Here is a 20,214-nt window from a genome sequence, read left to right as displayed (position 1 = left end):
AGCCAGGATACCATTTCTGCATTCGTATATCATGAGGCTAACACGATGATACTTGTATGCCCAGGGTAGTCGAGACAATTTCCAATCCGAAAATTGCCTAGACCGGGCACCGGGAATCGAACCCAGCCACCCTCAGCATGGTCTTGCTTTGTAGCCGCGCATCTTACCGCACGGCTAAGGAGGGCCCCAATTATGCCAAAGCCTCAATTGAATTGTCAATTAAAATGTCGCATTCTTTGGATTGGGATTCCGTGAAATGGAATTCCGCGGAATGATATTCCGCCGTTTGTCATACAATCGTTTGACTGTTAACTTACTTGCTAAAAACGTCTTTCATAATATTCATATTTTATTCTACTCGTTCTTTATTTCATTTTATGAGTTTTGGAAGAATGGAGGTCAAGACTTCCGCTCGTAAGAACATGATCTATGATCAAGAAAAGGTAGAGGCCTGAGTAGTATCAAGGATCTAGTCAAAAGTGCATTAACGATAAAGGTGAATGCCAAGCGCAAAAAAAACGAAAATCAACTTACTTGATTGGACCAAAAAAGTATCATAGTATTATCATAAGACTAAAGACAAAAAAACAAATTAATAATTGTTTCGGCCTAATCAAATTTAAATACCGTGATGTGCCCTAATTTCGCGTCCGCCCTAACTTCGCGCATCATATTTTTTTTTTTTTTTTTCAATTTTTAGGTACAGGTCAAAATTTGAAAATCTAGAGCTCGGTAGTCTAGTGGCTACCCCTTCTGCCTTAAAAGCAAGAGATCGTGGGTTCAATTCCAGGCTCGTCCCTTTCCTACTTTGTATTTCTATCTTAGTTCTTTCTGTGTTTCACGCAGGCTTGACAAAACTCCTCTCACTCGCTAGAGTCAAATAAAATCATCATCAACAAAATGCTGCCTTCGCATACTCACAATTGAGTGTACGCTTCCACAGAGGTATAAAAAAACAGATTGAGGAAAAGCAAAATAAAAACACATGTGAGTGAGGGCGAAAGAGCACTCTTGAGCCTCCGGAGCGACGCTTTGTATGTGAAAAAAATCTTGGAGGCTGTTTTGAGTGTGAGTGTAAGTGAGTGACGCACCACCAGAAAAAGATGAACAGATAGGGTAAAACGACCTATTATGGAGGGAGGGAGCACAGTGTCAAAAAAAAAAAAAGATTTCAAAAATTCTCCAAATGTTACCTGTTGGTCGATTTCCACATTGGTGAATAGGATGCTCGTTAACTATAGTTTCGTAAATATTACGTCAATTGTGCTGAACTTATGTTGTTTTGTTTTTATCACAATAAAAACAAACTACCGCAATAATAGGACACAGTTGCCTATCGTTGCGTTATTTTTTGAAGGTCAGTCCTATTGTTGCGGTATTGCATGTAATTCTTATGGAAAGCGATACCGCAACAATAGGACCTTAGCACTACCGCAATAATAGGCTCAAAGGATTCAAATTTTTAACGAAAAATGTTGACTTTTCATCATTTTGAACAGAATTTTGTCAAACAAAAGCTGTTCTAGTCTTTAATTCGAAGAGTTTTAGCGTACCTACAATTGTTTTTAATGCTTTTATATCCAGAATGGACTACTTTAACACTACCGCAACATCAGGACATACCACAACGATAGGACGTTTTACCCTAGACTCGCTCTTGTTTTGCGACGCACAAGCTCGGGTTTAATCATGCCACAGGACCGGATTTAGCCGGAAGGGGCCCCCGGGCCCCAAATCAATATCTGTGGTAACGAATGAAAGTAATGCTACTGTCATACAATAGTCTTGGCTTATGTCTATTCGTTATCATTATTGAAAAGTGTGAAATTTTGTGTATTTTGTATTTATTTAGACTTCGCTTTGTGCGCGAAATTAGGCATATGGGAGTAATTACGGAATTTCCTCGTGCCATGCAAATCATTTTACGCAATTTTTAACTCAGCTCGACGTACTGAGACGATGTCAAGGCACTAACACCGTTACGCGGATTAATCAGTGTTAATCTTGTGTGGTTGAAGTTAAAATTTTACAGTGGACTGCAATCTTTTTTGAAATGCTAATTATGCTTGAAATTTTTACTGAAATTCTATCTACGGCTGAAAAACAACAAAGCCCCTGGTGTTGACTAACTACCAGGAGAATTGTTCTTAGAACACAGTGGCGCTGGCTAGGAGTGAATGGAAGGTGTCGTGTGTCCCATCTACAAAAAGGGCGATAAGCTGGAGTGTAGCAATTACCGAGCAAGCACATTGCTGAGCGCCACTTACAAGGTACTCTCCCAAATTGTATGCTCCGACTAACACAAAATGCTTGAATGTTCAGAAGAATAACAAATTTTACCATTAATATGTATATGAGTAACAGAATAGCACAATCTGATGTTAGTTTGTTTGATATATTGCTAAAATAACAGCAGACATTGTTCGAGCGAATAGCTAAAAAATAACTCATTTTGACTTTATAACAGCAAACCAGCAAAGGAAAGGAAATATCAAAATCAGTTATTATAGATATGTTGAAAATGCAAATTGAAATAACAAATTTTACTTTTAAGGGCAGTAGGGGCAATATGAGCCACCTTCAATTTGAGCTTATTAACAAGTTTTATCATAAAAGTTAAATGCCACATATGCCTCAACGTGAAAACCTCATTAAAATTCAATTCAATTCAAAATTTGTTATTGGGATGTTTTTTTATGTTATTCATGAATAACAAAGGAATAACAAAACCTGATATCACAGCAAAATTTGTCATTATTATGTCATTTGTTAGTTATTCACCTCTACCCGGGAAAAGTGTCTACACAATTTGTATACATACAGATATCACCTCAGTTCATAGAATTCGCTCCGTTAACCTTTTGTCTGTGCTGTGGGGTCAATATGACCCCAGGCCACTTTGAGTGGCTGGCATTTTTTTAGTTTTCAACCGATTCTCCTAATTTTTGGTAGTTTGGTAAAACTCGCCGAGATCTGTCTCCTAGGTGCAAATTTGCTTGAAAAATCTTAAAAATATGCGCTACAGTGTCCTTTTTTCAAAAAACTTACGTTGTCTGTGCTCTGGGGTCAAATTGAACCCAAATTGAAATTGCTATAACTATTTTAATGTTTGGCCAATTTTGGATTTTTGGGACTGTTTCGAAAGATAATTTAATCGTCTTTCAGGTCGTTACCAAAGATTGACTATAGGTGGGCGGGTACATCGCGGGGAGGCGTTTTCGTAAAAAAAAGGGTACAAAACAGTGAATTTTCATGCTTATTTCACTTATATTTGAAAATCCTACCCATTTTGAACTGCACCTTTTCAAAAAGGTTATGCAGGAAGGCGTCTGCTTTGACATGAGGCATTGATTAGTTTAGCGCTTGGTCGCTAGGTGGCGGTATATTTGAATTCATTATTTTAGACTACTCAAGTAACTCCGATATATGGAATTTTCTTGATTGTAAATATTCTTATCGCACAATTTTGAAATTTGTAAAGATGACGTCTGTAACAAAGTTCGTCTGGTGGGAATAGACTGTCATGTGATGGAATAAATAATAAGGAAATTTACAAATAGGCGGCGCTAGTGTATTTTTTGCATATATGAAATATTGCTTTAGCTTGAGATCCCTCATACCTACACCCAAGTTGTATTCGGCAACATTATTCAGGATGTCTAGCACTACAAAGCGGTGCTCAATATAATGAGCACTTCTTCCCATTTTTTAATTTGTGCGATAAGAATATTTACACTGAGGAGAATTCTATATATCGGAATATCTTGAGTAGTCTAAAATAATGAATCCAAATATACCAAAACCTGGCGGCCGAGTTCTAATCTTATCAACGCCTCATGCCAAAGCACATGCCTTCCTGCATAGCCTTTTTTAAAAAGTTGCAGTTCAAAATAGGTAGGATTTTCGGATATAAGTAAAATAATCATGAAAAATCACTTTTTTTGTACCCTGGTTCACTAAAACCCCTCCCCGCGATGTACCCGCCCACCTATAGTCAATCTTTGGCAACGACCTGAAAGACGATTAAATTATCTTTCGAAACAGCCCAAAAAATCCAAAATTAGCCAAACATTAAAAAAGTTATAGCAATTTCAATTTGGGGTCAATTTGACCCCAGAGCACAGACAACGTAAGTTTTTTTGAGCACAGACAGAAGGTTAATCGGCATATAACACTATTAGTCTCCAAGCCTTCTATCTATAGTTTGATTTGGAAATGATCGCAAAGCCTTTCGGTACGAGAAAAAAAACATTAATATTTCTTGCGATGTAATTAAAAATCGTCTTTATTAATTGTCTTTCATCGTTTATAATAATAACAATCAAGCGTGATAGAAAGTTAAGTAGAAATAATACAGCTTGTGCGAAATATGTCCTAATTTGTTTACTCTTAGCTACTTACTAATCAAGACTGGACTAGATTAAATGTGATACTGTTTGAAACCAGTTTTTTTTTTGGGAAAAAAGCATTAAAAGTTTAACAGCTACTATTGGCCGTTAAAAGTCAGCGTAGTAGATCGCTCTGACGCTTTCGTCGTATAAGCTGCTTGCGGTGGAACAACGGAAGCAAGTTGTGCCGTCGATATTGTAAGCCACGTAGCGAATAGTATTGCGAAACACCATCGTTAATGTTATTATTCCTTCTTTGGTTTCTTGTAATACCACGCTGCTAGAAATACGGAAGTGCTCAGAACGGTCGAGATTCCAAAATTGGTTAGCAGCATTTTGTCTCCCGAATCCAGCAGGATGGTGTAGATGCGAGCTGAAAAAAGTAAACAAATGAATAGCTGACGAAATGCTTATGTATACTAAAATGAAATGGGACAATGTCCCAAAATACTTTTTTGCAATTCCTGATCATAATACCTGGTTTACAGTTCGTCTTTAAGTGATAAAACGGCCTATTTTTCCATACCAACAAAATCCATTATAGCACTCATTTGGGTGCTATAATGAAAAACCAACATCAGAACAGTAGTTACATGACTACATTTTGCTGAATTAGCTTGGGTAAGTGCTCAAATAGTGTATTCTCTGCGCCCCGTAATAAATTAAATAGTTTGATGGACATAACATAAAAATTTTCTAAAGGCAAGTTCATTTATCGCTTCATGCCTTGTCGAGCTATGCAATATGGCATGATAAAATGGAATCTGGTTGTTCTCTGCCGCAACACAGATTGTTGGCAAGAATGATCATGTGGAGTAAATTAGACTGTACAATTTTAGTACAGATTTTGATCAAAAAGCGAGTGCAACTCGATGCATAATTCGGTTTTTTCAGTACTCGTATTATTTATCCAACTTGGCAAGCATCGTTGAATAAACGTTCAACTCGTGCTGAAAAAATCATCTTTCTTCAACTAGTTGCACAAACTACTATTTCTTTAAAACAAATTTTGCTCGCTATCACAAGTATAAATCCTCAATCCTCATTATAACATTCTATTCCGATGTATGATGACTGAGGGTGACTCAAGACACGTCCTAGTTGGTGAGGCTCGACGTCATCCCTCTAGATTAAATCAAATGCGCATACTTCAAAAGGAGAAATCATCTACTTATTTGCCTTATTTAGAGCAAATGCGAGTATTACCGGGAAGATTCACATATCTTTTCCCTCATCCCTGCTGTTGTGAATCGAGTTGTTGTTAGTTTATGGACAATGAATTGTTTACACTCACTTGAATTTGTAAATGCAGAAATGGCCCATGTTATCAGACTAACCGACTGTGCATCTTTGGATTTGAGTATAGCGACCAGTTGCATCACTTTGCTAGTGGCACCTACCGGTGTCGTTAACGGCTGAAAAGATGCATGAATTTAATTCCAGTTTTTTATTTGTTTATTTATCTATTCAGATCAACTACTTACAACAAGCATCATTAGTACACTGCTTGGAATGATCCCAGTAGCGAACCCAGAGAATACCGCCACGTAAATGCCACTCCAGATGTATGCCGGTTTGTTCAACATGTTACTATACTTCAACACTACGTACACCAGCACGTACTCCTGAACGAGTAGGATAGGATATTCCATATATGAAAGGAAGGCATACCGATTGGTGAAATTGTACAGCATCGTCACACTGTAGCTGCATAGTTCCATGAGCAGTCCATTCAGGGACAATCCTGTTGCGGATTTTAATTGTCGCACAGTTTGAATCTGTGGTACTTTCGATATCAAGCAGGATGCTATAGTTATTAGTGACAAGAGATCCGCTATTATATAGAGGATGCCCCGGTCGTCCAGAAAACTCATTTTCGTAAATTTTTGTTATATAACGTGACTAGAATAATTAACACAGCACTATTTTTGAAGCACTTTTCTCCTTCTTCGTTTGTCGAAATCCACTAGCAACTGAATATCATGGGCTCATCCTCATAGATGCTTGGCTGCGGAACAGAAATAGAACAAAATGCAATTTGTATTACAGGTTGAACAGTTTCTTTTTTATCATTATTTTAAAACCGACAATAGGTGCGAATGAATGCTTATCCGAAACGTAACAAACAGAATCATAGTTCTGGGATAAATTCAACTAAACAATCTCTATGTTTGTAAAGATGGATAATCGGTTTTTAAAATTCTATTGAACAATAATAAATGACTTCAAGTACAGTGTCGTGTCGATTCAAACGATTTCTAGTATTATCATACTTGCATCTATATCAAATTTCGTACCAAATTGGTGCAACTTTCAACTTTTTTCTGTTCTTTTTCAAGGGCGTCACTCTGCTAACGCAAACGGTGCAACGCAGATGCCAAACAACATTTGGGCATTTGTTGCGGTAGTTGACACCGCTTACTCATTGATAACAAACTCAGAATGTTATTAAACCAATACTGTTGAGGTATTGCTCTGAAATACAGGCAAAGAGTGAAGGAATGAACACAAATGTATAATCGTGCGGGATCGTTCATAATAACACATATTCATTCATATTTCGCTTGCTTTCTTGCATCTTTAGTAATGTTACAGTTATAGTTATATTTATTTCCCGAGTTTTACATTTTATAACTGTCAAAGATATAAAACAAGTAATGCATCTTCAGTAGCAGTTATAAACTGCACATGTTTTATACTGGAAAAAGAAAAAATAATGTTCCGAGGCCAATTCAAATGTCAAATTGTTATGCTTTCGATGAAACAGTATTTTTTGTAGCTGATGACGTCATCTTCTATTGTTTTGAACGAAATAAAACTCGAGTAAATTCTGTTGCAAATTCGTGCAAAAATACAACTGAGCAGTATTCCAGTTATAAATTTCCAGACGAAACTGTTCGAATTTTTAAAACTATAACGTCTGTTGAAGACGGCATTTTTACAGTTCCAATTTCATTTCCTAACTCCCATACGATTTATAACTCTACTAAAGATGCCCTTACATCGTAGCACATATTTCGACACTGTTGTTTCATAAGGGCGAATGTCGCAAACGTAAACAATGCCTTTTCCTGCAAATTCCTCAACAACTAGAATCGCTCCCAGGTTTCAACCACTTGGAACTGGTAGCGCTCCGCGCCTTCTTTCGAACGGAAGTGGAAAATACCGCCAGAAGTCTCTAATCTTCCTGAAATCAGCAAAAGAAGTCAATGTTTACGTTTGCGACTTTCGCCCTTATGAAACAACAATGTCGATTTTAGGTATTTTATCTATATCAGCTGACTTTACCATGGATAGTGCATTTGGCAACTTGGGTAGTGTGTGTCAATCATGTCAATGATTTTTTTTTAATATGGCATATGTAATATGTTAAAAGGAACATCAAAAAAAAATTCATTGATTGATTATAGACGGAAAGGGAGGAACTATGTCTGGTTACGATTAGGCGCATGAATTTATCATCTCAATTGAATTCAATTGACTCAATAAAAATCAACATTTGTAGCCTTTTGCAGCCGACAAAAAAAAGAATACAGTTGTAAAAGACCGACAAGCCGAGAACATCGCAAAGGTGAGATAGATCCACCTAAGGTCTAAGCCATCAAGAAGCAGCAGACAAAAAAAGAGCGATACAGTATTGACCCGATTTTGTCTACCGATTTTCATGAAATAACTTTCACCGCCTGTAGTTTTTTATGAATGAGTACTTGTTAAAAGGTGCGTTTGTCAGTAACAAACTCTGTTGACGACAAATGGTATATTGTTAGGCGTTGCTCGAATATTGATTCCCTGGGAATGAATTAAAAAATTGATAATAATTTTTTTTCGATTTTTTCACATACCCCGTTTTACCCCAAAATTTACCATGGGGTGATAAAATCATGGATTATGGCGATAAATGTGTCACCTTTTCACATTTTTTCAACGATATTAATTTGGGGAAGCAGAAAGCAACAAGAAAATTTCATGAAGTTCTCAAAACAATAAATACTCCGAAATTAATGATATTTGCACAAGGAACGATTTCAACTCACTCAGTGTCGTTTTTTTTTGTTATCATGCGTGCTCACGACTAAAAACATCACAATAATGAGAAATGAATTAATTTCCGCCCCATTTCTTCTTTTTCGGTTGTTATTAATATGGATTCATGTTATGAATGAATTATTGGCAGGGGCTGATTTTCTACTCGCCGCTATCACATCCTGGCGCTATAGTATATGCGCAAATTAGCCAGCATGAGTTAACCGCCAGAAATTTGTACGGCGAAATACATCTAACGCGGGTTTTCTCAAGACTAGGAACTATTCATGAAAAACTATTTGGTACCGGTTATGAAGGATGGTGTCCGCTACTACGCCTACCAAATATTTTTTCGATTAAGGTGCTTAATTTCGAGTAATCGAACCGTAGATGCCTTTCGCCATACTGATTTCAGAAAGTTAACTCCTTCTGTGCCGCTGTAAGTACGCTCAAAGCAGGCGATTCATTGCAAGAGCAGATATCCCACGAAGGAAAAGCAGGCATATAGGAGCATCGCAATGAAGAATATTAATATTAGGCCATCTTAGAATGTCAGACAATTTAAAAAAGGCATCGTGAATATAGAAGAACGCAATATGTGCATTTTTTCGACGATTTATGTAATGGATGGTGGAAGAAGAACAACAAAGCAAAAGCCTATTAATGACTAATATCCTCGACTGTGTATTGAAAATTCAGTGGACATATAAAAATTGTTTACGCGAAGAAATTTGTTTGTTTTTGGGTTGAAATACAATTATAAATGATAATGCTTTTCTGAAAAAGTACGTTCAACGCCAAAAACAAATTAGGGTATGATGGGGCAAGATGGGTCGCTTAAGGCGAACCCTGCATATCTCAAAACAGAAACATTTTAATTCAACTTTCCAACATGGATCTATAAAAATAGCTCATAATATGTAAGCCAGAGGTATGAAATAACAAAAACTCCACTTTTTATTCCATTTCGAGTCATTAAAGTAGAAGTCTTTTTTTCTGTCAATCAAAAAATGACGGGGTAAGATGGATCAATCAGCGGGGCAAGACGGGTCACCTTTAAATACTGCAATTAATAATGTTTTTATTCCCAATATTGAATTACACACAGATAGATAGCTTTATTGCCAATGATTATCTATATACATAAAAATGAATTTCTGTCTGTCTGAACCTTATAGACTCCGAAACTACTGAACCAATCGACGTGGAAATTTGTATGCAGAGGTTTTCGGGGCCGGGGAAGGTTCTTAAGATGGTTCGAGACCCCTCCCTCATTTGGAAAGGGGGGCTCCCATACAAATGAAACATCAATTTCTTCATAACTCGAGACTTAATCAAAGAAAAAAACAATTTTAGGCGAAACGAAGTTCGTCGGGTCTGCTAGTATTGAATAAAAAATAATTTTTGAGCCTTGGATGAAGAAATGGCTCTACATTCAAAAATGTCTGCAAATTCTTATAAAAACAAGCCGTCTGAGTATTGCTTTCTTAAATTAACATCATTATGTCAAAAATAACCCTAAAATGATTAAACCCGCAATGGAAAATATGTTTTGAATACGAACTATGCCCTTCAGTATGTGCTGACCCATCTTGCCCCATTTGTAAGTTCGTGTTAGAATGTCTAATTTTCGATCAAATTTATTTATTTCAATGCAGTTAGTATAACATCACCTACATTACTTATAATACGTTCACTATGTTACTAAAAATGTTTAATTTTTACATTGCTCGACGAGATTACACGTTTTATAGAAAGTGTGTTTCGCATAAGAAACAATGGTGAAAAATATTTTACCTTGCCATACTCTACCAAAATAAAATTTTATAATCAAATCGAGTTACAATAAAGTAGAACCAAATTATTGCTCCTACAAAGTCATAATCTCCACATTAAAATGTACACGATGCTCAAAAACGGCCCTGACCCATCTTACCCCGTGACCCATCTTGCCTCGCCTAACCCTATAATCGCATTTCTGAGGTGTGGCGTCTTACCCGGATTTCACTTTTTTATTCAAATTTAAATAGGGGAAACCGCCAAATGTGGAACGGCTAATTTTGTCGCTTATTGTTGAACTCCCATAAGAAATGCACGTGCGTTCAACAATAGGCGAAGAAATTAGCCGTTCAACATTTGGCGAATTACCCTAGTACAGTCCGACTTTATTTGTTTTGCAAATGATTTCCACACAATGTAGTAGTAAACTATCAAACACAATAAGCGATTTTTAAAAAGGTGTGGCATCTCACCCGGATTTATCCTATGATTGGAATTTTGTCAGTGTGAGACTATCGTGTAATTCAAATGGGAGGTATCAATAATGAATCATGCACTTTGAGCGTGCTTACAGCGGCACACTTGCAGTTATCTTTTTGAAATCAGTATGGCGAAAGGCATCTAAAGTTCGATTTCTCAAAAATAAGCACCTTCATCGAACATATATTTGGTAGGCGTAGTAGCAGACACCTTCCTACATAACCGGTACCAAATAATTTTTCATGAAAAGTTTCTATTTTCGAGAAAACCCGCGTTAGATGTCTTTCACCATATCAATTTCTGGCGGTTAACTCATGCTGGCTATTTTGCGCATATACTATAGCGCCTGGATGTGACAGCGGCGGGTAGAAAATCAGCCACTGCCAATAATTCATTGTCACTTCATTCGAAACACCTCATGCGAGACGCAGTATGAGCACAATTAAATTCCTCGATAGATTTGTAATACCAATTGAAAATTGAGTTTTGTTAGAAATGAACTATAATTAGTATGAGTAAGATGTAAGACTTTCAAGCGATGGTACGCTAATCAAATCTAGGCTTCGGTGATTATTTTTTTATTTTCCTAGTTTTACAATCAAAATAGTGTACACGTCAAATGGAAGTGCTGGTCTTTGAATTTGAAAAGGTCAGCTATCAATATTGATTGGATTCTAAAGTAGTGCAAATTCAAATGTAAAACAATTCTCATGGACGTGCATATTTTTTACCGTGTAGACAACGAGAGCGTTTTGAGTATTGTCAGGAAAACTATTGCTCATGTCGGAATTCAATTGCAACAAGATTTAATAGTGTCGGCCACAAGACTGTACGTGAGCAAAACAACAAATGTAGTTGTCCCCATTCAAATCGAATTCAAAGACATAGGGGAAACCGCCAAATGTTGAACGGCTAATTTTGTCGTCTATTGTAGAACCCTAATAAGAAATGCACGTGCGTTCAACAATAGGCGAAGAAATTATCCGTTCAACATTTGGCAAATTACCCTAGTTGTGAAAGGAATGGTTTTGTCAAAGAAAAAAGGGTTCAGTCAAAATTTGTCTTTTTATTATTATTATTATTATTGTTTATTGAAATCATGTAACTTAAGACATTTATCTTTTTTAACGTTACAATGTGGTATTAAACGCTGAATTCATTGCCGTATTCCTAAAACTACCTGTTCTCTTTAGGTGAAAATACCCGTCTACTGCAAGCTACGTAGGAGTTCTCTCTTGAAGTTTCCATTAGAATTATTCAATTTAATAAAGTTGGGTAAACTGTTCCAGTAAACAACGCCTCTGACGAAAAAAGGTTGACTATAGTACGCAGAGTTATGCTGTGGTACTCTAAAACTTTTTGTACGGGTTCCTCTCAAGGGTATGAGCTTGTCAAAAAGATATACTGGAGATGAATTTTTTATTATTCTGAATAGATGCACGCATGATCTATATTTGTAGAAATTTATGAAAGAACATCCAATCAGATTATTTTGTAAGTGTGAGACATGTGAATAACGAGATAAACTATAAACATAGCGTACGCAAGCATGTAAGGCAAGTCTAAGCTTATCCATTGAACCAACCAACGCATTAGTGTAAATGAAGTCTCCGTAGATGAAGTGAGGAAAAATTAATGTTTTGAAGAGTTTTAGTTTCGTCATAGAATCTAGGTGTCTTGTTGTTATGTTAAGTCTTTTTAAACATGCATATATTTTAGAGCACTGGTTATTAACATGTGCGTCCCATTCTAAATTGTTTTTAAATACAACTCCTAGATTATTAGCACGATCTACAAATTGAACCTCTACACCATCTATCATAATTTGTGGGGGTTGCAGGGGATGTCTTAGTTTGGATATCAACATTGCTTTGGTTTTTACTGGATTTATTGGTAGTAGGTTCTCTCTAGACCATTTTATGAGCTTCCTTAGATCATGGTTTACTAAATTACCAATGGCAGATAATCTTGTAGCAGAATCTGCGCAAATATAAATTTGAACATCATCAGCAAAGAAATGAAAACAACAGAAGTCCAGAACACTTGGCAGATCGTTAATAAAGAGCGAGAAGAGAAGAGGTCCTAGAACTGAACCCTGTGGAACGCCCGAGATAACTGGCTTGAAATCAGACAGAACACAATTAGAAATAACAGCCTGATATCGGTTACTTAAATAACTTTCAATTAATCTAGCAGCTGGGGTGGAAAAGTTGTATAAAGAAATTAGTTTATTGATCAGCTTGCTATGTACCACACGATCAAAAGCCTTAGCAAAATCGATCAGCAAAAGAATGGTGACTCCATTTTTATCAATAGATTTTGCTATGTCGTCATGTACTTTCAACAATGCCGTCTCAGTACTATGTTGATTTCTAAAGCCTGACTGTAGAGGATTAAGGTAATTCATTCGACTAATATAATCAGTAATTTGATTTTTCAGTATTTTCTCTAAAATTTTAGATAAGGTAGACAATAAACTTATTGGCCTTAGGTTCGAAATTGTATTCACATTTGCTTTTTATTGATTGCGATGACCTTAGCACGTTTCCATTCTGTAGGGAACTTATTTGTTTTTATTATTGAATAAAAAGGTGCTCTAATAGAGGCAGAGTATATGGAATAATAACCCTTAAAATTTGATTGAAATGCTACCAAATCCAACAGCATTTGACTTGATTCCGAATACGGCATTTATGATTTCGAAATCCATTACTGAACGAAAACGGAAACCACTAATATCTTTTAAAACAATACTCTCTCGTTATCACTCACCGTGAAATTTGAACAGAAGTAGTCATTGATATCATTCGCAGTGTTCTCTTCTGGGGAACTATCATTGGTTGATACCCCAGGTTTTTTACATTCCTCCATAACTGCTTACAAGGGAGATCCACATTCAACTTTAGCTTATCATAAGCAACTTTAGCTTTAGAAACCATTGAATTAACCTTATTCCTCAATCTTTTGAATAGTCTATCGTTTTCGAGTGTTTTACTGTTCTTCCAGTTGCGATACGCCAGATCCCTTTCAATAATTGCCTTCTATGTGATGATTAAACCAAGGATTTTTACGAAACTTGCGGAATCGCAAAGGGAAAAAATTATCATGAAGATTATTAAAACTGTTATTCAAAATACTCGTTAAAATATCCGGATCATCAACAGAAAAATAGTCACTCCAATTGATCCTAAAGAAACTTTCGTAGAGCAAAGAATCATTATAGTTGAAGTAATCTCGAGACCAATAACCTGATTCAACTTTTTGAAGAGAAAATGCTAGAGAAGCAAATATGAGATCATGCTTTGAAATACCAGGCATTGATATTTGACTGAATTTTAGCACATAATCAGGAGTATCCGTCAATAACAGGTCTAGGAGTGAACAACCTGACTGATAGAAAAATGTAGGTTCCGAGTTGACAACTTTATATGCAAAAGCAGCAACAACGTCATTGAAAATTAATGACTTCCTAGTTTGCTTGAGTGGATTAGTGTTGAAATCACCAATGAAGAACGTTGACGTATATCTTACTGAAAATTCTTCGAAATGGAATTTGAGCAATTCAGAGCAATCAACATCAGGTGGATTATAGTAAACAGCAAGGAGAATACGAGCAGCACCAATAAGAATTTCCAAAATCAAGTATTCTGTTCTATCAGTTACACTAATGATTGATTTTCTAACCAAGCGATAAGCCAAGCCTTTCCTTATGTAAATGCAAATACCTCCACCATGTCTGTTACGGTCATTTCTGATTAAATTGAAACCTTGAATGTTTAGCATAGAATCACTGATGGAGCTACTCGTCCAAGTTTCGGTAAAACAGGCTACATCAATCTTACTTGCGATTACCAGCTTTTTCAGCTCTTCAAATTTAGTGAATCTGCGCGCACATAAACTTTGCACATTCATGTGTGCAATGTTAAGTTTGTCTTGCATTAGTACAGCGTTTACAACGGCCCTCGAAATTACATTTTCATCAAAAGCATTGCTACTGGAAAGCGTAGCACTATCCATTTTCAATTAGCATAACAAAACACTTCAAGGAGACACAACCCACGGAACAAACAACAGAAAGATAACTTACATCTAAAGAGAACTTTTTACTAATTCTAATGATAACGCACATACTATTACGACTTATGATTTTGATTTGATGTAGTTGGTCGCAGCCAAACCAAGTTGAAAGAGAGAAAATAGGTATAAACAATTCCAAGCACACTTTTTAGCAGTATACTACTAGCAAAGGAAACAATTGAACATTCAGCATATTAAACTTCACAATAATCGATTGTACATTATCAAATCTACTGCTAGAAATATTCAGCCTTCATCCAGCATGCAGCACATCTTCACATGACACCATCAACATCAGCAACAGCAATAGTAGCAATCGAAATAGCAGCAACTCTTCGTGTCAACATCAAATCGCCTTTGAGCACCGCGAGCAAAGCAGCAGAGCATCATTCCCGTCTTCGCATGTCCCCATCAACAACAACAGCAGCAGCAGTAGCATTCGAAACAGCAGGAACCCATCACATCAATATCCCGAAGCCATCAACATAGTCCGCATCAGTATCGTTCGTCATTCGTCCAGCAAATCAGCATAACAACAATAACAGCAAGAATTCACATTAGCAGCAGTGTATCGATGAATCGTTTCCGTCAGCAGCAGCAACAAACTTTTAGGAAGGACTGGAATCATGGAACGTTCAGGAAAGGATTCATGGACATACTAGAATAGGAAAATGGTTATTGCAAGGATAAGGTTTTCTTTCTTTTTTTTGTAACTTTCAGGAACGATGGGTATCAAAGGAAGAAGAAGGACAGGATACAAGGGATGATGGTAGGAAACGAGTTATTTAGAAGGATAGGGTTTTCCTGAGGCCATCTGTTGAAGTGAATAGACCGCCGAAGCATCCTCTGATCCTATGCGTTTAACGTAAACAACACCATTTCGAGTAGTCACATTCTCGAGAAGCCCTTGTTTCTTCAATTTAATAGCCTCGGAGCGAATTTGTCTAGCATTGCTTGAGAGGTTTTCGTTTACATAGATGCGATTGCCACTCTCAAAGCCGATATCTCGAAGACACAGCGAACGTTTAGAAAGGTACTGACGATAGAACTCGTTTCTCACGTTTTGAAGGGCGAACTCACAGAGTATGAGTGGTGAGGTACCCGATGCAATAGGATTTCTAGCCATTCGACACAAATGCACCAGTGGAAGGTTGTTATCGTTGTAGCCAATTGTGAGCGAAATTTTACGGAAAATATCAGCCAGGTCCTCACGAAGGTGGAATGGAATTCCAGACAAGATTAGATCTTTATTTTTGTTGAACCGATTAGCAGCATCAACAGCCAGTTCCATATCGGCACGGATGGTAGCAACACTTTCCTCCAGCTTGTTTACCTTCTCGGCACATTCATCCCGAACAGCATTTAGTTTGTCCTCAATATTTGAGATACGTTTCTCCAAAGCCGCATTACCGCTCTCAATTTTGGTCTCAATACGAACAGTGGTACTAGTTAGCATCGCTTGCATTTTAATCCAGAGATCATCAAGGCTCGCAATCTCACCATCATCGTGTTTTGTTAGATCGTCACGAGAACGCTTGGCTAAAGATCCGGTAAGAGAAGATGTTGATCCAGATCGAGTTACGATTCCACTATTGAGCGACATTTAGGTTGAGTGTCGAACAATGGCACACGACAGAAAGAAGTCTGAAGGGGTATTTCTTCGAGAGCTTGTATTGTCGAAGCAAGTTATTTTTCATAAAAAAAACCGTCGAAACACCACACTACACAGCGGTTTTTTATAAGTCACGGTACCAAACGACTTATGTTGTAGAATTGGCGCACTTTTTAGCTTCAACGGAATTGCTTTACCGATAGTAAACTAGGTTTTAACTACGAGCACTTAGAGGCTTACGTATCGTCGCACATCCCTTCAGAAGGATCAATGGTGGTTGATTCCTAGAAGTTATGCCTACCTCCGTTCTGCTCATGATCTTAAGTATCTTGAATTGTCAGCACTCATTATTATATAATGTAGGGGACTTGCGTGAAATAGAACTTGAAACAAATAAGTGTTCAGAACAGGTATCCACCGGTTGACACTAAACGGATCAACTTAAAATATAAATTTATGCTCATGCAATCTGAAAACTTTTTTTTTTTTCACGCATCAATTTCTTAGGAGCTTTGTTTTAGTGCATATTGCATAACGCAAGAGAGGGTTTAAACTCTGCGTTATATTGCATCACAGATAAACTAAACCATCTTAAAATCAATGTTTCAAGAACAAGAGTGTGTTTGTCAAAGTGCATTTTCAGTTGTATAACTCTTTTACATTTATTTTTAACCATTCCTCGTAATAATTATGTGATCACTTAAGTCATAACCAACGTTGACTGGCTTTTACCATGTGGCGTTCTTACAGGGAATATATTAAATGTAGATGGAGAAGACATGGTTAAGGTTCTGCCTGCTACATCACATCAAGCGTGAATAATATATGTTTGCTCTAGTTTACGTGTAAAGTCAATTGATCATAAATCGAATGTTCCTCAACCCCATAACTGAAGATATCCTACAACAAATACAAATACAACGCATGAATACCTACCTGGATACTTGGTTGGCTACAGCGTCGATACACCTATGCCTGGCGTCAGGGATTGAATCCTAAAGAGGATGAACAAGTCTCACTTATCATCTCTGTATACATATACGATAATGTAGCATACCGCGAGAGGCTTTTTTCGCAAGCTGTCATGATAGAGAACTGATCCCCATGATAAATTTCTTTTAGAAAGCTCCAAATGTGAGGAGCACTGGCTCTGATGATGCATTTCAGCTTGTTCTACACAGCTGTGCAGTAACCAACACGAAACGAGCAAAAACAAAGCGAGAATCACCATTTTTCTGTAGGTGCTGCCTATCCGATTCTGTTTTTTCGCACTTGTATACAAGTTTGATGAATTTGTTATCATGGCTTGTTATGATTCGGAACGGTTTTGCCTCTCTTTTATCGTTGTTCGCTATCTATTGAAAGCGATTTCTGCAAACCCTGCCTGGCGTATTGTAGAGCTCCATAATTGTCGGTCTTGGGCGATGTTCCTCCAGTTTCCCCAAACGTTAAGGGTCCTCAGGTCCGATTCCACCGCGTGCAGCCAGCGTGTTCGTGGCCTTCCACGAAGTCGCCGGCCCCTATCTGGTTCTCTGTTGAATATTGTTGTTGCTATTCATTCTTCCGACATTCGCACTAAGTTACCAGCCCACTGAAGTCTGCCATATTTTATTCGATTCACAATATTTTCTTCTTTGTATACTTTGTATATCAGCTCATGATTCATGCGTCTGCGCCACACACCATTTTCGAGTTTCCCTCCGAATATTGTACGCAGCACTTTCGCTCGAAAACCCCGAAAGCTCTCCGGTGCGCCTCTTTTAATGTCCATGCTTCATGTCTATAAAGGGCCACTGGTAGAATCAGAGTTTTGTATAGAGCAAATTTCGTTTCCGTCTGCATGTTGCAGGACCTAAGCTGGTTACGTAATCCGTAAAAGGTCCTATTCGAAGCAGCATTACGTCTTTTCACTTCACGGGAAACGTCATTGTCACATGTCACAAACGTTCCAAGATAAACAAATTTTTCAACAACTTCAAACACATCCCCATCAAGCACTACCTCTGCACCAACACCATACGCATGAATTGATATTCATAATTTCCGTTTTTTTGTTTTGCCTTTCTCGTACAACTAAGTTGTACCGAAAGGCTATCATTTCACTCCGAAAATGAACTTTTTATAGAAGCTTCTGAGACCCATAGTATTATATACAGTAACCATTCGCTAACTGGGCTAGAACATCGGTCCAGTTAACGAGCGCCGCTTTTTAACTGGGCTGTCGAGGGGATTTACGATGCATTTTTATGATCGGTGTTTTACTTGGAAACAGAATAATTTACCATTTCGACCCCCCTCGCAGCCTAGTCTTTGTTTTTGTTTTTTGACGGATAACCGCTTTTTAACTGGGCTTTGGCCCAGTTAGCGAACGCCCAGTTAAAAAGCAGTCCAGTTAAAAAGCACCCAGTTAGCGAACTGTTGCTGTACCAATCGACTCAGCTCGACGAACTGAGCACATGTCTGTCTGTCCGTGTGTATGTATGTGTGTATGTGTGTGCACAAAAGGTTTTAAAAACATTAGACAACTTTTCGTATAGTAATCCTTAACCGATTTTCTGGCAACAAGTTTCATTCGACAGGGGACAAAGCCTTGTTGATCACTATTGAATTTCATAACGATCGGTCATTGAAGAAAATGGTACATCGGACCATATAAGCCCCATATAAGGTTGGTGTCTTAGCTAAATGCGAGAAAGGCACCACCAACGCTAGGTGGATTAATCTGAGTTTTTTCGTAAAGTATCAAAACAAAATGTGCTTCGTACCATGCGGTTGACGGTGTTAGGCTCGATGCCCACGTAAAGTCTTTTCGACGCGGAGTGAACACGCAGGTGTGCATCGGGAAAAAAACGTTAACGCTGCGTCGCCGCGCCGATGCAAACCTGCGTTATTTAACGCTGCGTGCACGTGGCGTTGAAAACACGCGACGAGGGCATCGGCCCTTAGCCGTCTAAGCATATTTGCGAGCCAGTGGGGGTTCGATTAACCTTTTGTCTGTGCTCTGGGGTCAATATGACCCCAGGCCACTTTGAGTGGCTGCCATTTTTTTAGTTTTCAACCGATTCTCCTATTTTTTGGTAGTTTGGTAAAACTCGCCGAGATCTGTCTCCTAGGTGCAAATTCGGTTGAAAAATCTTGAAAATATGCATGAAAAATATTTACACCGAGGAGAATTCTATATATCGGAATATCTTGAGTAGTATAAAATAATGAAATCAATTATACCACCACCTGGCGGCCGAGTTCTAAACTTATCAACGCCTCATGCCAAAGCACATGCCTTCCTGCATAGCTTTTTTAAAAAAGTTGCAGTTCAAAATGGGTAGGATTTTCGGATATAAGTAAAATAATCATGAAAAATCACTGTTTTTGTACCCTTGTTCACTAAAACCCCTCCCCGCGATGTACCCGCCCACCTATAGTCAATCTTCGGTAACGACCTGAAAGATGATTAAATTATCTTTCGAAACAGACCAAGAAATCCAAAATTGGCCTAACATTAAAAAAGTAACAATTTCAATTTGGGGTCAATTTGACCCCAGAGCACAGACAACGTAAGTTTTTTTGAGCACAGACAGAAGGTTAAGGGGTAAAAATCAGTCAAAAGGCGTTTGGTGTAATTTTGCAGAAACCCGACCATATGTGAAACACAATGTTTAAACGACACCTCTGGTTAACACTCTACGAAACAAATATTGCCATGTTAATATATGTTAATATTTTTCCATGTAAACATATTTTCTGAGTTACAGTGATGATCCATTCAGATTACTTCCCAAAGATTTTATATTTCTCATCTCGATATTGATATGACTCGATGGTCTCATGTAATGGAAATAAACAATAAGTAGGTAT

The 20,214-nt window shown here is 37.6% G+C and overlaps 2 protein-coding genes across 8 annotated transcripts in view; one reads left to right on the top strand and one right to left on the bottom strand.

Moving 5' to 3' along the window:
* Nucleotides 1-5,998, top strand: part of LOC134211447 (F-box/WD repeat-containing protein 7) — a 97,341-nt gene extending 91,343 nt beyond the window's left edge. For all 6 annotated transcript variants that reach the window (XM_062688306.1, XM_062688310.1, XM_062688308.1 and 3 more), the window contains one exon: nt 5,860-5,998. The gene's annotated coding sequence lies outside the window, so the exon portion shown is untranslated. The remainder of the gene's footprint in view (nt 1-5,859) is intronic.
* On the bottom strand, nt 4,258-6,835 carry LOC134211451 (solute carrier family 66 member 3). 2 transcript variants are annotated; one of them, XM_062688317.1, is made up of 4 exons: nt 6,686-6,835; nt 5,873-6,396; nt 5,683-5,803; nt 4,258-4,761 (listed from the first exon to the last, which is right to left on the bottom strand). In XM_062688317.1, the coding sequence occupies exons 2-4, from the start codon at nt 6,260-6,262 to the stop codon at nt 4,634-4,636; spliced, it is 639 nt and encodes a 212-aa protein (XP_062544301.1). In that variant the 5' UTR covers nt 6,263-6,396; nt 6,686-6,835; the 3' UTR covers nt 4,258-4,633. The 2 variants fall into 2 exon arrangements, with proteins under 2 accessions (XP_062544301.1, XP_062544303.1); XM_062688319.1 differs by having other exon boundaries at nt 6,662-6,798.
* Nucleotides 6,836-20,214: the final 13,379 nt, after the last annotated feature.

Source organism: Armigeres subalbatus, chromosome 2, assembly GCF_024139115.2.
Source record: "Armigeres subalbatus isolate Guangzhou_Male chromosome 2, GZ_Asu_2, whole genome shotgun sequence".
In the NCBI taxonomy this organism is placed as follows: Eukaryota; Metazoa; Arthropoda; class Insecta; order Diptera; family Culicidae; genus Armigeres; species Armigeres subalbatus.
This window is presented reverse-complemented; position numbering and strand designations above follow the sequence as displayed.